Genomic DNA, 16,847 nt, shown 5'->3' on the forward strand with positions numbered 1-16,847 from the left:
AGAGTTCACATGCTCATTGTCAATAATTGGCTTATTTGATTAATGATCAAAAAGATGCCGAATATATTTACTATGCATACAGCATAACATTTCTTTATTTTATTCTTAAATTACATTTGATCCATGCACTGGACACCACTGCGTAATGAGCAGTGTACTTTTAAAAGTAATGTGTTACAATATTGTGTTATTCCCTAAAAAGTAACAAACTGCGTTACTTAGTTACATTTTATGGAAAGAGTTACACTCTTACTTCAGCAATAAAAAATAAAAAAAAACTACAAATATGATGTTGATCAAGTCATTTGTAATTTTTTCAGGATACTTTGATGAATAAGATTTATTTGAAATTGAAATCTTTTGCAACATCAATGTCTTCACTGTCACTCGATCAATTTTATAAAAGTTTTTTTTTTTTTACGGACTGATCCTAAACTATTCAACGGAAATCGTAGTGTATCAGTATACGGCCAAACAACAGCACAGTTTACATTAACCCCTGTCAGGAAACAATCCATTCGCTTGAAAAGAAACTTAATCTTTGTCAATAAACATCTCATATCATTTACTCATATCTTTTTTTTTTTAATTGCTTGACATGTCTGGCCGTCAACCAGCATCTCTTAAAAAGGCTTGGGTCAGATTTACTCTTGGCTGAGCTGCACAAATCTACACTTTTGAGGAAAAAGGCGGTCCTGAATGCAAAAATTTCCAATGGTCTATTTTTAATCAGTTCATTGTAAATTCAGATGCCTTTTGATGAAAGTTTCAACAATGAGTGAGTGAAACCTAACAATCACTGCTGCAGGCTGATCAGGTTTATAAACATAATTTAATTGTTTAGGTTTTTTTCTTGAAAAATTATTCAATAATAAAATACATTCAGTTATGAAAATATTCAAGCGTGTCCAAAATGACAAATTAATGTGCTTCTGAATTGCAAAATGTTAGTTTTAAAGGTAAAATGTCTAATTTCTGCAAAAATGATGACTTCTTTCAAAAAGGTTTTCCAAACACGCTGTGCATTTTCCATTGGTCGGTAAAACAGACAACCCCACTCAAAACTCACGCCATTGGTTGAGCTGTTGCTGTGTCGGTCTGTTGTGGATGATCGTGAACATGTTGTACTTGGTGAAATTATGTTCACCTTACATTGCCTCATGTCTCAAAGCACATTACATTACAATAATAATGAACGTAAACAACATAGAGAGCCCTGACTTGTGCCATCTGACTGCAGCAGATTAATTTTGGCATTGATAGCACAGAAACGCATAAATCCAAGTCATGGTCGGCTCCGAGTGGAATGTCACTGGTTGCTATTTCGTCATTAAAGTAATTACGACATGGAGGAACTGTAAAAGGTGCTGCATTTTTTGGCAGTGCTCAGTGACTAACTCTGCACTGTCTCAGGAAAACGCTGATGATGACGTGTGATCTGCTTGTGATGTGTGCTTGCAACTTCCACAGAAGATACTGTATATTTAGACCACTTCTATTATTGATTGCTATCAGAGTGTGACGAGTTTCAACCAGCGTAACAAAAAATGTTTATGAAAAAACATTGCCTACCCTAGCTTTAACTTGGAAAGGAGAAAACATTTTACAGTTTTTTTAAAATTGCTTATTTTAACACTAACTTTTAGACACTTAAAGTGGTACTTGAGGCTCACTCAGTGAAACCATTCAAGTCTGCAAAACTACAAGCACTTTACGTGCTTTAAACTCAGTTCGCTATTGTAAACCAACTTTTTGCAAAACTCTAAAAACACAGTTCTCTACATTAGACATATCGCTCAAAACTAACAGCTCTTTTGTTTCATTTGGGAAACACAGCCATTTAAATGGCACAACCATTTCCCCAGTACCTACACCTGATCACCATTAATTGATTTGCATTTGTTTATAGTGTGTGTGTGTGTGTGTGTGTGTGTGTATGTGTGTATATATATATATATATATATATATATACACACATATATACATACATATATGTACTGAATATACATACAAGCCAAGTCAGAAAGTCAACTTTATTTTTAAAGAGCTTTGTACAGCATAGATTGTTTCACAGCAGCATCACAATAGTAACAAATTCAAATTCGGCTGTAAAGCAGCTCTAAAAAGCCAATAGTGTCATTATTCAGCTCAAGTCAGTTCAGTATTGATTCAGTTCAGTTCCATAAATGTGTAAAATGCATCAGTTGTTTATACTTGTAAATACAGTGTATTTGTTCACATACATACATGTGACACACCTGTACACTCCACTGCAAACTGAACAAAACAAAAGATGTAGCATTTTACATTTTTCACATCTGTGTTTGGCGTGTTTGTAGCTAATCACTTTATGTTTGTGTTTAGAGTTACAACAGAGTTAGTGTGTGTGTGTGTGTGTGTGTTCTGTGGTTATGTAGACTTAGAGAAATGGAGCCATAGTCTCAAAAACTGGTGATAATCACCCAAAAAGTAAAATGCTGTCATCATTTACTCACCCTCATGTCGGGACAAGCCAGTATGACTTTCTTTCTTCAGTGGGACACAAACAGATGGCGTTTTGAACAGTTGTCGAACTCTAATGTTAACTGTTTTGTCCATACAATGGAAAACAATGGGGTCCACTGACTCTTATTGTATGGACAAAACAGTATGCCACAGAAGGAAAATAGCCACAGTTTTATGAGAAACATAAGGTAAATAATTTACAGAATTTTCGCTTTTGGTTCGACTATCCTTTTAACATTGAAAAAAATACATACTGTATACCCCCTTTAAGCAGTCCATTCACTCATTCAGTTTTAAAAAAAGTGACATCTCTTTGAAGCAAGTCCTTTGATTCAATAATCCTTTATTTTCAGTCATTTGACCACTCAGGAATGAGAAAATACAGTATTTTCCACCAAAATGCCATTGTATACTGTGAGTTAACATAACCTGACTAAATAAATTATAAAGAAAATAAGAGAAGAAAATAAGTCTTCCAACACGTTTTTGAGGTTGTGCTCACAACTCGGCCTACAGAGTTTGCATTCGGTATGGTACACTGTACAATGCAGCATGAAGATTTAAAAAAGATTGATAAAATAAGATCACAGAGACAAACACAAATGATAAATAAATAGAAATTAACAAGACAAATTAAATATATGGGGGAAAAACACATTAGTTCAAACACCAGTCCTTGATCAAATCATCAAAATGATTCTGAATCACATTTGAAAGGGTCCTTGCAGACAAATGGAGTAAAAAGCAGTCAACCGCCGTACCTTACAGATTCCCAAAAAGTCTTTCCACTTCGCAAATTCTTCGGAAAACTTTGCCCGTGGGTCATTTTACGCTTACATGGCTTTTATGTCTACAATATTGTGTCAAAGATTTGATCAGTATTCGTGAAACTATGCAGCAGAAGAAATCCAGTCTTTTTGTACATTCCTGCGTAGAATCCAGCTCTACACAGTTAGATCTGAAACTGTCTCCACACTCAACACTATGCCTCTCTCTCTCTCTCTCTGTCTCTCTCTCTCTCTCTCCAAGCACGCACACGCACATAAGCATACACCCACTCACACTCATAAATACAATAAGGCTGAAACAGGTGCTAGTCTTACAGGTATGACTGTTATGTAGCATGTTCAGTTCTGTACCAGTCTGTGACCGAAATCGAGTTAAGAGGAATTCTTAGCAAGACTGCATTTCAAAGAAAGTCAAAGTGCCACCATTGATATATGTATGAAATAGTCTCTGTCAAAGATAAACGCACACACATAGGTTTCCATATCAAGAGCTTTCACCTGGCAGTCTTTGTTTCCGTTGCAATTTCCTTGCTGATTGAATGAACTTCCTCTGTTTTATATTGAAAATCCCAAAGCCATAGTGAATTTTGGTGTAACTGGGTCAGTATGAAAACATTTTGAGTTTTCTATACAAATAGCAGTTTTGAGTGAGTTTAGAGGCTCATTTAAGAGGCAATGTATTCGCAATTCATCGAATCGAGGGACACGCGAAGTAACATGTTAATGGCTTGTCTTGTATTTCATTGAGTCCTCTCTAAAATGTCACAGGACTTGCATGATGATATAATTTAAGAAGCAAAGGGGAGCTAAATAGTGTGTAGAATCAAATAAATAAGTTAGCTTTGGCTCCCAGGCCATCTTCTTTCACTTATCATGGGAATTAACGGTATCGTTCACCTGAAAAATGCCATTTGCTATTTCACTCACCCACATGTTGAACCAAACCTGTATGACTTTGTTTCTTCTGTGAAACACAAAAGAATAGATGTTGTTTTGGACCCCGCCTAATTTCGGTATAAGGACAGTGGTACTTCAAAATATCTTTTTATATGTTCCACAGAAGAAAAAAAAAGTCATACAGGTTTGGTACGACGTGAGTAAATAATCACAGAATGTACATTTTTGTCTGAACTCTCACTTTAAAAGAAGATGCAATCGTACCGTTAACTTCACGCTTTGTACATGTTGGCGGCAGTGGCGAGCGCTAACTGCCCATTGGCCGCAACCACACACGGCTCCTCCTCCAGTAGTCCATTGGGATCGGCGTGCGGGATGCTATCGTGGTAGCTGCTGAAGCTGATGTTGTCCTCCTTCAGCTCAATGGTCCAAAACGGGGCATTCAGTTTTCGGTTGCGGTACTCACGATACGTATACACGCCTCCGACGAAGCCCATGAGGAGAACGACGACCACAATGATGACGGCAAGAATGATGACGTTGAACTGCGTCCAGGACACTACTGTTAGGGCAGAGGCCGTGCTGTTGTGTCCCGCAGAGTCTCCCGTGCCGGACTCCAGAGTCGGTAGACTTGGGCGGGTGGTGGGGGAGGGGGAAGTGATGAGGCGGGAAGGAGGTGTAGAAGACATGGAACTTGTGGATTTGTGGATTTGTGTTGTGGAGGTTTTGATGTCTTGAGTCGGGGAGATTCTCACAGCTGAGAGAGAGAGAGAGAGAGAGAGAGAGAGATAGAGAGAGAGAGAGAGAGAGAGAGAGAGAGAGAGAGAGGGAGAGAGAGAGAGAGAGAGAGAGAGAGAGAGAGAGAGAGTTGAACAATTAGTTGAACAAGTATTCGAGATTACGATCAATCTTGATGCAAATCTACTGATAAACCAAAGCGTGGATTAGGACTGCATCTAGGCCTAGTTTATTTTCATATACATTTCTTTTATTTTTTCTCTATTATTTTTCAAAGTTGTATACAAACATTACTGAAGTATGTTTTTACAAGAAAGTACTATTTTAGTCTTTCTACTTCAAAATTTCACATTTATTTTAATGTGATTCATGTTTCTTTGTAATTATTTGTGCAATTTACTAGCAATTTCTAAGTGAAAATTGTTTCAAAGTAAATCTTTTTTTTTTCAGTAACATGATATTTTTTATTTACAGATCCTAATTTTTCTCCCATATTTCATTCAAATTATGTTTTCCCTCCCAGTAATTTAAAAAGGTAAAAAAAATAATACTAATTCTGGTGGCAAGACTGTCTGCATAAGCAACATTCACATAAAAATACAATTATTTTTACATCATATTATTAGGATCTTAAAGACATGAGCATATGTATATTGCTCTAAAATTGGAAGTATCTTCTATTTCAGTGATTGCATCCTTTGAAGTGACTCATTTCATAATCTAAATTTTAGATCCCCAACAGGAAGCAAATAAGACCAGTCAAGCTTTTAAATTAGAGTTTTTGCTCCCGCTATTAGTCACATTTGTAATATTTCCATGTTCATTTGGACACCTCCACATGACAGGAATTGTTAATGCATTAACAAGCATAAAAGATGTTTGGTCATGAATTGAGAAATACATTTTTTCTTGATCTTTCGACATATAAGAGGTCATTGTACTACAAAAACTTCTTGTAAGTTTCAGAACTCAAAACTTCGTTGTTAGTCCAAACATTTTTTTTATTGAAACAACTTGTTTTGGATTTTGTCACATTATGACGTAATAGTGCGATGAAAGACCGCCTCTGCAGAAGAAAATCAATGCCTACTCACACATGTCTTTCAGTGGTAAATAGGAGAGAGAAGCAAACACAGAATTACTCCAGCAACAAAACAGTAGAAATACCTCTGAAGATTACAATATGTTTTGAAGTGCCAATTTGTGAAAAAGCAGTCTTTGCATTGCCTTCCATGTGACCCTAATATTAACCCTCTGGGGACTAAGCTCTTTTTGGTCCGTTTTCTCTATTTTTACATTTGGGCTTATAAACTATATGTAATGGAGATGGAACACTATGTGTTTGGTATCTATGGATTAAGAAGACCCTAAGCTAACATAAGCACACATGTAATATGTTTATAAAGGAAGTATGAGTGAAAATGTACCATAAACTAGAGAATTTCAAAAACTGAAATTAGATTTTTGGCATTTATTTTTTCTGTAAATCACACATCACACAACAATAGTGAACAGTTTTTGAACAAAAAATATATTTGTCAAAGCCTTTGCTTGACAGACATGTGTAATTGTTAAATAAAATGTGTAAAGAACAATGAAAAATGTAACTTTATTTACAAATAGTCCCAGGCGTTTTTCTTAGGAATGTTCAGAATTTTCTAAGCAATGCTTTCTCCTCGTCACTCTCCAGTAATTGTTCCAGAGCTTGTTCCACCGTAAATCGTTTACTGCTTGCCATCATAAAAGTGCTAAAAATAATGCTATAATTGTATGTGTATATATATATATATTATAATTGTTCTGTCTCTCTCTCATATCTCTGTGCGCTCTCGCTCCGTAAAGCCTTGTTTATACTCGACGCGTCCGTTTGCTTTCTGTCATCTCTGCCACTCAACGCTGTTTGCGTAATAGTATATAGTACCACCCCTTGCAAGGCTACAGAGTCCTCCGATTTGCTAGAATTTTTCCATTGGTTGTTGCTCGTGAATCTGCCAAACAACATCGATTTCATTGGACTTTGACAAAGTGGTATTGCGCAACAAGGAAGTGTGTATAAAAGCTGGGTAAGTTTGTTATCACTGTTTTCAGCGGAATCTGAGGAAGACGGCAAAAAAGACCGCACCTCTCTATCATTAATAGTTTTTAAGATAATTACACATTTGTAAAAGTATGTCATTTTGGGCGGTACCGCCCAATCCGTCCCCTGAGGGTAAGAGTGGATTCACTTTATTCTTAAAATTAAACGCTGCTTTTGTTATAGTTTTGATTGAAGTCTTTCGCTCTAATCCTGAACAAAAGCTTCAATGAGCAAGATCTTCTTTTTTGTCATCAGTAAGACGTCACAACGGGTTTGATTTTATTTAAAACATGACACTGCAAATTAAATTGTATATGTTTTTCACTTTATTGATAAACACATTAATTCATAATTCCGTTTCCATGAAACACTGCAAGTTATCCAATCAACTATAACTGTGGTAACTCCAAGAACTTCAACTTTTTTTGCCACAACCAAGACTTTTAAAGCATATTGCCACGTTGTGGCAAATGATTAAAATATGTAGCGAGATATTTTTCAATACCGGAAGTTTTCAAAACAATTCCACACGTGTAATGGCAGGGGTATTAAAATTGATGATTTTCATTACACGAGAGTAGATGTTAAAACTTCATGCTGATTTGTACTCGGCTTTCGCCAAGATAAGCACCAACTAAGACATAGCTTTACAATAACCTATGCTTCTCCATCCATTTACGTTTCTTTCCATATGGTGATGAAAATTTCCTTTTGTCTAGTGTTAACACGCGTCAGCACACACAACGGCTGCAACCACAGTGCGGTCCCCCCATGACAACCATCTGGATTGAGCTGAGTAGGGGACATCTCTAGGGTCTTCAAGTGGGTACCTTCCGTTCTCAGTGTTTCGTCGACTAGCCCACGACACCTCAAGAGGGCTCGACAGTGCCTCTGGCATCCCAGTGTCACCCCCCTCCGTCCCCCACTCAACTCAGCCCAGCTTACTGCCCCCTACATCCCTCCTGCTGCTGAGACCTAACCACAATCTCACAATCTCTCCGCAACCCAACCATACGCGCCAACCCGTTTGACTAAGGCTGTCGAGCCCCACTGGTGCGTTCATATGCAGTTTCAGTGGCAACGGTTCCGTATGGCATACCACCTACCTCAAAACACAATATCTGCCCAACCACCCGTCATTCACGCAAATGGTGGAAATGGCCTTTATACATCTCATCCTCTCCTCCTGCTTTTCGCACCTCGTTGACTACCAGCTTCCTCCTTTGAGCTGGGCCTGCCTTGTGCCATTTAGGAGGAGCTAAACTGAGCCCAAAACCCCCTCTTCCACGCTGTACCTGTCCCACGATATCCCCAATTTGAAGGTCAGCCTTTGCCTCTACTACAGATTTCTTTGCTGACCACTTTCTACCAGTTTTTACCACAGGGGCTGCCTCCCTTACACATTTGTCGCGTGACTCTGCTAAAGTCATTTCCAGTCTGACCTTGGCACACTTAAACTCCCCGGTTAAAGCAGAGACTGGCAGCTGCAATACTCCTTTACTATAAGAAACTCAGAAACTGTTGGTATTGCCTCACCATTAATGAAGAATGTTTTATCTACTACCTTTCCTTTAACTATCAAGATGCTCCTTGATTTAGAGGGCTTAAATTGCATTCTTGCCCATTCGATATTATCTGTTAACTTCCCAAATAACCGATTATTGCAGGCTACTGTTGTAGTCATGGTTGTCATGTCATCCATGTATGTTCTAATTGGTGGTAGTCGCATCCCAGAATCCAAGCGCTCTCCTCCTACTACCCATCTTGATGCCGTAATGATTACTTCCATTGCCATGATAAAAGCCAGTGGAGAAATGGTGCATCCTGCCATTATTCCAGCGTCTAAGCATTGCCATGCGATGCTGAAAATATGTAGCGAGATATTTTTCAATACCGGAAGTTTTGAAAACAATTCCACACGTGTAATGGCAGGGATATTAAAATTTATATTAATATGCAAAACTGTTACCCAATCATAGCAGTGGGCGTTTACTTCCAAGTCTTGCATCAAAACAGTGTGATAGAAATAGAATAGGATAGGATAGAATATGATAGAAAATGGCTTATTACTAGGGGTGTAACAATATATCGTGTCACACTATATCGCAATACAAAAATCCTACCATATGTATCATTGATAGTGACAATCTGTTTTGTGTAGTTCACCCAAAATAAAAATTACTGTGCGAGACAAAATTCAAGTATTCAGAGTTGTAGGGGCCCTATTTTAACGATGTAAGCGCATGGTCTAAAGTGCACGGTGCAAGTGCACTTAGGGCATGTCTGAATCCACTTTTGCTAGTTTAACAACGGGAAAAATGGTCTGTACGTACCCGGTGCATGGTCTAAAAGGGTTGTCCCTATTCTATTAATGATCAATGGGTGTGTTTTGGGCATAACATGCAATAAACCAATTATCTCCCATTCCCTTTAAAAGCCAGTTGCGCTTGCGCATTGGCGGATTGCTATCTCGTGTGCGAGGTTAAAGTGTGCAAGCAGACCATCTACAGGGAAAAGCCTGATTCCACCATATCTTTATGTGCTGCTGCGCGTCCCTGTGTGTGTAATAAGCAGAGTGTACACGTGTTGTGCACCCGCCTATAGGCTCGTATTACTAATGCGTCCTTTAAATAACAAAAGAAAATACTGCACCATTGACCAACTGAAACCTAGTTTAAAGGTAGTCTATTTGCCTCAAAATGGCAACGTGCCAACAATGAGCCTGAACACACCTCGCCCATGGGCGTGCAAATGCATTTGCTATTTAAACAATGTGGCACAGGACGTGAAAATGATAACTTCGTCGGGCTGAAACTATCAAAAAACACTTGCATTGCGCCTGGTGTGTGATAGGGCCCTTAGTGTCAGTGCTACATTAAACTACTATATCATTTTGAATATAATGTATAATAATGCAATGGGGGAATATTTGTGGGTCCTTATAATGCCAAATGTCTTATGTTACCAGTAAAAAATGGCCTACATTATTTTAAATATATCTAGCCAGTGACAGAGTGCGAGCATATTCGTCTAAAATAATTCTGTATTTTCAGCTTCAGAATCATGAATATTTTTATTCTGGTTCACCATTGTCCTGTGGATTGGTTACCTGCACGAAGTCCAAGCCTATTCATTTACACCTACAATGTAATATCTAATTTAGCATTTTAATCAACAGTAAATTTTTTGTTAACCTTTTATCATATGTCTTGGAGTATCGCAATAATATCGTATTGTGAGTTCAGTAACGTGATATCAAATCGTGACATGAGGGTATCATTACACTACTACTTATTATTTCTAAATTAGGATGTGTTTTGAAGTAGTATATTTTTACCTGGTGGTGAGACTGTCTGCATAAGCAACTGAAAAATACAGAAACATTAAAATAAAAATACATTTATTTTTACATTATGTTATGAGGATCTATTTAAAAACATGAGCTTATGCATATTGCTCTAAAATAGTAAGTCTCTACTATTTCAGTGATTGCATCCTTTGAAGTGACTCAAAATCCATAAATGGATAAAATCCATTTCAAAATCTAAATTAAAATTTAAAATAAGATCCCCAACAGGAAGCAAATAAGACCGGTCAAGCTTTTGGATTAGAGTTTTACTTCCCGCTATTTGTCACATAAGTAATATTTCCATGTTCATTTTGACGCCTCCTGTATATATGCATGGGCGTCAGAACCATTGTATATGGGTGGGACAAGACCCACCCACTTTTTAAGACCAATGATATTGGACCCACTCACTTTTACCGTCTTTAATTCAGCGCATGAGTCTGTTTACTTTTCAGAGTGCCGTCACTTTTTCACTCTCCGGCCAATTTGGCTACTAAGTTTTTAAGTTACCGGCCATTCAGATCTTCTATTAGCCAAAAAAAGAAAGAAAGAAAAAAAAATATCCAGATGAGATATGTCACAACTTTATATATATATGATTGTATGAAATCCAAATTTTACCAAAATGTCTTATTCAAACTAATTCCTGTCATCCAGCAATCTCCTCCCTTCCTCTTTCATCCTCATCACCAAAAATATGTTTTAGGTGGACAGATCAATACGGTACAAAGAACATTTAAAAAATGTAGGATGTTGGAAAATAGCAATGTCTTTTCTGTTAACCAAATGCTTTTTAATCTTCACTATTGCTTCAATGCAACTGAACAAGGGCACCGTTATATGTTACGTAGTGACGTGTATGTTCAGGTAAGCCAGATATGCACAGATTCTGTGCAATACGCTGTATATACAGTCATGGTTGGCCACAATTATTGGTACCCCTAGAATTTTTTACAAGTAAAATATCTCTGAAGTATATTCCCATTAATGTTTACCTTTTTTTAGCACACCAGGGTGACTAGGAACATGAAACTGTCTAGCTATGACTTCTTGTTTCACAGGAGTTTAAATATGAGGAAACACAAAGGCAAAATTCCCTTATTCAGCCATCACAATGAGTAAAACCAAAGAATATAGTTCTGATGTGCATCAAAAGATTGTTGAGCATCAAAAAATAGAAAGTGGCTGTAAGAAAATAGCTAAAGAATTGAAAATCCCCATTTTGTCCATCAGGGCAATAACTAAGAAGTTACAATCAACTAAAGATGTTATGAATCTGCCAGGAAGAGGATGTGTGTCTATATTGCCTTAATGCATGGTGAGGAGGAGAGTTTGAGTGGACAGAGAGTCTTCAAGGATCACAGATGGAGAATTGCAGAGATTACTTGAGTCTTGGGGTCAGAAAGCCCATTAAAAAAAAAATCAAACAACCCCTACATCACCACATGTTGTTTGGGAGGGTTTCAAGAAAAATCCTCCTCGCTCGTCCAAAAACAAACTCCAGCATATTCAGTTGACAGAATGACTGGAACTTTAAACAGCACAGGGTTCTGTGGTCAGATGAAACTAAAAAAAGAGCTTTTTGGCAGCAAACACGCTAGATGGGTTTGGTGCACACAAGGATAAAAAGTACCCCATGTGTACAATTTAATGTACCGTTGGATCTTTAATGTTGTGGGTATATTTTTCTGCTGGAGGTCCTGGACTTCTTGTTCAGATACATGGCATCGTGGATTCTATCAAATATCAACAGATAAAAAATCAAAACCTGACGGCTTCTGCTAGAAATCTTATAATGGGCCATGTTTGGATCTTCCATCTGGACAACGATCTAAAACAAATATCAAAATTAACACAAAAATGTGTTATAGAAAATGAAGCTTCTGCCATGACCGTCCCAGTTCCCTGAGCTGATGAGTTGAGTGAACTGACAAGGAGAAGCACCAACATAGATCTGGGAATCTACAGGATCTGGAGAGATTCTGTATGGAGGAATGGTCTCTGATCTCCTGTCAGGTGTTCTCCAAACTCATCAGACATTATAGCAGAAAACTCAGAGCTGTTATCTTAAAAAAAGGAGATTGCAAAAAGTATTTAATAAAAGGGTTCCAATAATTGTGGCCAACGTGTTTTGGAGAAAAACATTTATTTCATAATGTGATTTCCCCTCCACTTTCAATTCTTTTACTTCAATGAAAGGTTAGATTTTTAGCAATTTTTTGAATGAAAGGTCAAAAGGATAAACGATGCAGATTTATTTTTTACAGCCAGTTTTGATCATATTTACCAGGGGTACCATTAATTCTGACCATGACTGTATCATGAGGACTCACAAATTGAGTTTTTGTGCTAAATCTATGCAGATTTGGCTTACACAAACTTCGTCAGCAAAGTGAGTAAACATTACCAAATAGCCAAATTGGCTAGTGATATGATAGCGTTACCTGCCCCAGTTGATTCCTACCCGCATTTGGTAGGTTGGCGGGTGTTCATTTCAAACCCTGGTTATACCCCTACTTATTACTAAATTAGGATGTGTTTTGATGTTAAAATCTTGTTACCATTATAAGTGGACCTCAGAGAACAATATAAAATAAAACAAATAAAAGTGCATGTCATGACCCCTTTAAAACTTTACTGATATAAAATGAATGTAAAAAAAAAACGTTTAAAACATACAATAAATATATTCATTTCACTGTCACTGTCAATCTAATGTTACACCATAATAAATCAAATAAGGCGTTGTCAAAGGTGTGCAGTGCCAACACAGGAAGTCTACACTGACCATAAACAACTGTCCTCAACATAGATAGGGCCTACTTATCATCAGAAAGGTAAAAGTGCGAACGGTGTCATAAAATCATTAAAAATTATCCAGACTACACCAAAGCTTGCATTCTTTATTCATGTCTCATGAAATCCTAGCAACCACTTCAGCAACAAATTCCCTCAAATACCATTGACATGATAGCCGTTTTATGAGTTACTAATAAAAAAAAACAATAACAGTTGGAACCACACACTCCCGTCCATTCATTGACCATTTGATACTAGAGATGTACCAATACTAAATCTCTACATTAATGCTGATAGCCTATTATTCAGAATGACCTCTGCCAATACCGATCGTAAAATCTCTCCCAACTAATGGTGTAAACTATACAGGGAACCCTCTCATTTGGTACTGTAACATATCAGACTCAGGGAGAGCAGAGGGATCCATCTACAGAGATATATTTGTTGCAACAGTGTAAATCATAAAGTTGCAAGCCAGGGTAACAAAGTCCAGGGTAAAACACTAAGAAAACAGTCCAATCAGGCAACCAAATCCAAAACACAAAACCTAGCAAGTAACAGTATACCAAGACAGATAGGCCCAATCCAAGTCACAACAATGGGGAAAATGCTCAGAATTGCAGACCTTGCAAACAATTCTTTGCAATGAACAAAGGGATTCAGCCTTGTTAAATAGGAAGGAGTAAACATGTGACAGGAACAGAGGATAGAGTTTGGTATACAGGAGAGTGCGCCCTCTGGTGGGTTGGAGGAGGAACCTCAGGTCAAGATGTTACAGGTAGACTGCTATAATATTAGAGGTTAAAATGAACAGCAGAGTCAAATTCAACTGCTATTTATTTTCAGATATAATAATTACAATGTTTATTAAATGTTTGTATACAACTCAGTTGCACATAAGGGAGTTTTCATAAACTAAACATACATTTATTCAAGCATACGCATATAGTTTTATAGCCAACTAACGAACTGTGAACTTTCCTGAGGTAAATGCAACGTTAAGTGACATTGTTCACAAGCTGTTTTATTGAATTCTTTCTATGATTGAAACATTGATTGAGGGATTACATAAAACATGATACATTTTGGTAAGTTGTACTATATCTTTCAACACACCGTTTGATGATCATGCATGTTCTTTTTGTGTTTATAACTTGTATTAAAGTGGCAGAAAAGACGCTGCCACTGAACTGAGGTGATCTGTTATGTCACATTTAAGAGCGTCAAAAGCCATTTATTGTTTGAATTTTGTGGCAAAAATTGCACAATCGTAAAGCTAAGACTGCTTTAACATCACTATTATTTTTTAAACTGTTAATGCATTACTGTTGCGTTAACAGCCCTATATTCAGCACAAGAGACATTTTCTTTGAGTTGGCCAATGGCCGATATTGAAAAAAATTGGTTTTATTGGCCTATACATCTGAGCATCCCTACATATTGCCAGGGTAATTTTCCAGAACTTCTCCAAGACATTTTTTATTTTACTACAGTGGGAATAATTGACAAGGATCATGCCCTAAAGTAATATATTGCTCTCTCCATAAGTCTTTAAAAAGATCATGGCCATGACTTCATGACATCAGTTTTTAATATGAGCTCTTAATTATACATTATAATAACAACTGATTCTATTGTTCCTGTGATAGATTTTTTAATGAATACAATAGTTAACTGTATATCAAACTAATCATAATTCTAACATTCTAACCTTACTTCTCCTTTAGGCCTAACTAACACGTTCTAAAAATGTACTATGAAGATTGTGTCGAAACCAGTGGAAAATTCTGAGATGCTGGCTAGACAATATTAAAAATATAACTTTCTAGAATAGTCTCATGACATATTGAGTAATCAACTGAACTTTCACCTTGTCCCATTTTTTTTAATGATTTGAGATCTAAGTTTGCTTCGACCTAGTAATAGAAGAGTTTGCATATGAAGAAACAATCAAATTGTGCCATACTTCTAGTCTATAAAAACTGATGTATTCCTTTTGCTGGTGGGATTCACTCTGAAATTTGTCTGAGATCCTCAGGCCGTGATTAAAGCATTATCGAAGGCATTTTCTGGAGTCTGTTTAGCTATTGCTGCGCAGCAAGTTAGGGTTAGGGGACTCAGCCGACGTTGATGAAAGACGCCCTTGAGTACAAATGTTATTGAACGGGGAACATCGATTGTAGACGAGACCCAGATACAGGTAAACTAACATCAACTGGAGACGTTCGGAGATATCGATTGTAGATGAGACCCAGGTACAAGAAAACTAACGTCGATTGGAGACGTTTGTGGACGTTGATTAGTAGACGAGACCAGGGTAGATTTAAGTCAGGTGCGAAAGAAGAAATATCTACCACATTTCCAATGTCAATTCCATATCAAAAATATTGGAACTATTTGTTGAACTATTTGAACATAAAAATATTAGTCAATATATAAGTCAAACAAACAGCAAAGAAACACATAACATGTACTAGAACAAGTGGCAGGTCTTTTAGTTTGCATTTACACGAAATGCACAGATCTATTTTGGCATTTCAGATTTTTTGACCCATCCATGGCTATGTTTATCATTATGTCAATAAACACAAATTTGGATTAAATCCCACTTTTAAATATGATTGTCACTCCTAAAATTTTGCAGTGTGTACTTAGCAGCATGAAAAATAAAACTTTCATTCAAATTGTGAATGGGTTATATACAGAGAGAGATACACCGTGTCCTAACCAGACGTGATGCGATAAGATTCCAGCGACAAATAATTTGTCTGTCCACACTAGACGCGACGCGACTGCGAGTTGCGTCAAATTCAATCAAAACCCACAGCCAATCAGAACAGCGTGTGGGCGGGCTCTCAAGTGCACAAATGACGTCTGCTGTCCATCCACTGGATGCTGAATGCTGAGATCTCATTTTTTTGATGTAGTGTCTAATGAATGATCTGTAGTGCTTATTTTATTAACTAATGTGTAGGGTTGGGTACTGAAACGCGCTGCCAATAGGGAACCGGTTCCGACGTAAACGGTAGTAGCGAGACCAAATAAGAAAGAACATTTTGGTGCCTGATTTTTTTTTTACCTGGTGTTCCGGCGTGACTTAGTGCCGCTACTCGGCGCACTTGTTGAACTGGTAGCGAGGGGATTAATGAAGATGCCAAAGGCAAAACGCTCCAAGGTTTGGCTGCATTTCCCGTGTAAAATTACGCCCTCTGGGTGTGCCGATTGTCTGAAGCCCATATAGAATCACGCCAATTCATTGAGACACCCCTCGCTGCAGACTGTAGCGCGGTGACTTCACGTATCCACGTCACGTATGTATGTCACGTATGTATGTCACGTATCTGTTACCACGCATGCGCAAAGTATGACTATCATCATATAATACGCAAGTGCGCACGTGCATTTCGTTTCAATCACTTCTGGCGATAGATTCGATGGCAGTAAGTCAATAAGCATTATTTATGCTATTTTAACAATTGTGCTTTTGTGTTAACAGCTTTTAATTGTAAGAGAAGCTATAGAGCATCAATGTTTTAGATTAAAAAAAAGTTATGACATATTTTATGATATATGTTTGCATTAAAAATGACAGGGTTTCAGCGAGTCTTAAAATTATATGTAAAAGTCTTAATTTGCCTTTAAACAGATTAAGGCATGAAAAATGTCTTCAAATATAGCAGAAAGATTGAAAAGT

General features: G+C 37.3%; 1 protein-coding gene across 1 annotated transcript in view; it reads right to left on the bottom strand.

Moving 5' to 3' along the window:
• Positions 1–2,831: 2,831 nt before the first annotated feature.
• The window catches only part of LOC143732110 (multiple epidermal growth factor-like domains protein 9), a 48,555-nt gene continuing 34,539 nt past the window's right edge, over positions 2,832–16,847 (bottom strand). The window contains exon 6 of the mRNA XM_077222804.1: positions 2,832–4,947. Coding sequence (XP_077078919.1) covers positions 4,463–4,947 — 485 coding nt within the window. The 3' untranslated portion in view covers positions 2,832–4,462. The remainder of the gene's footprint in view (positions 4,948–16,847) is intronic.

The sequence above is a fragment of the Siphateles boraxobius genome, unplaced genomic scaffold (assembly GCF_051911475.1).
Source record: "Siphateles boraxobius isolate OS27281-9 unplaced genomic scaffold, OSU_SipBor_1 9, whole genome shotgun sequence".
Classification (NCBI taxonomy): domain Eukaryota; kingdom Metazoa; phylum Chordata; class Actinopteri; order Cypriniformes; family Leuciscidae; genus Siphateles; species Siphateles boraxobius.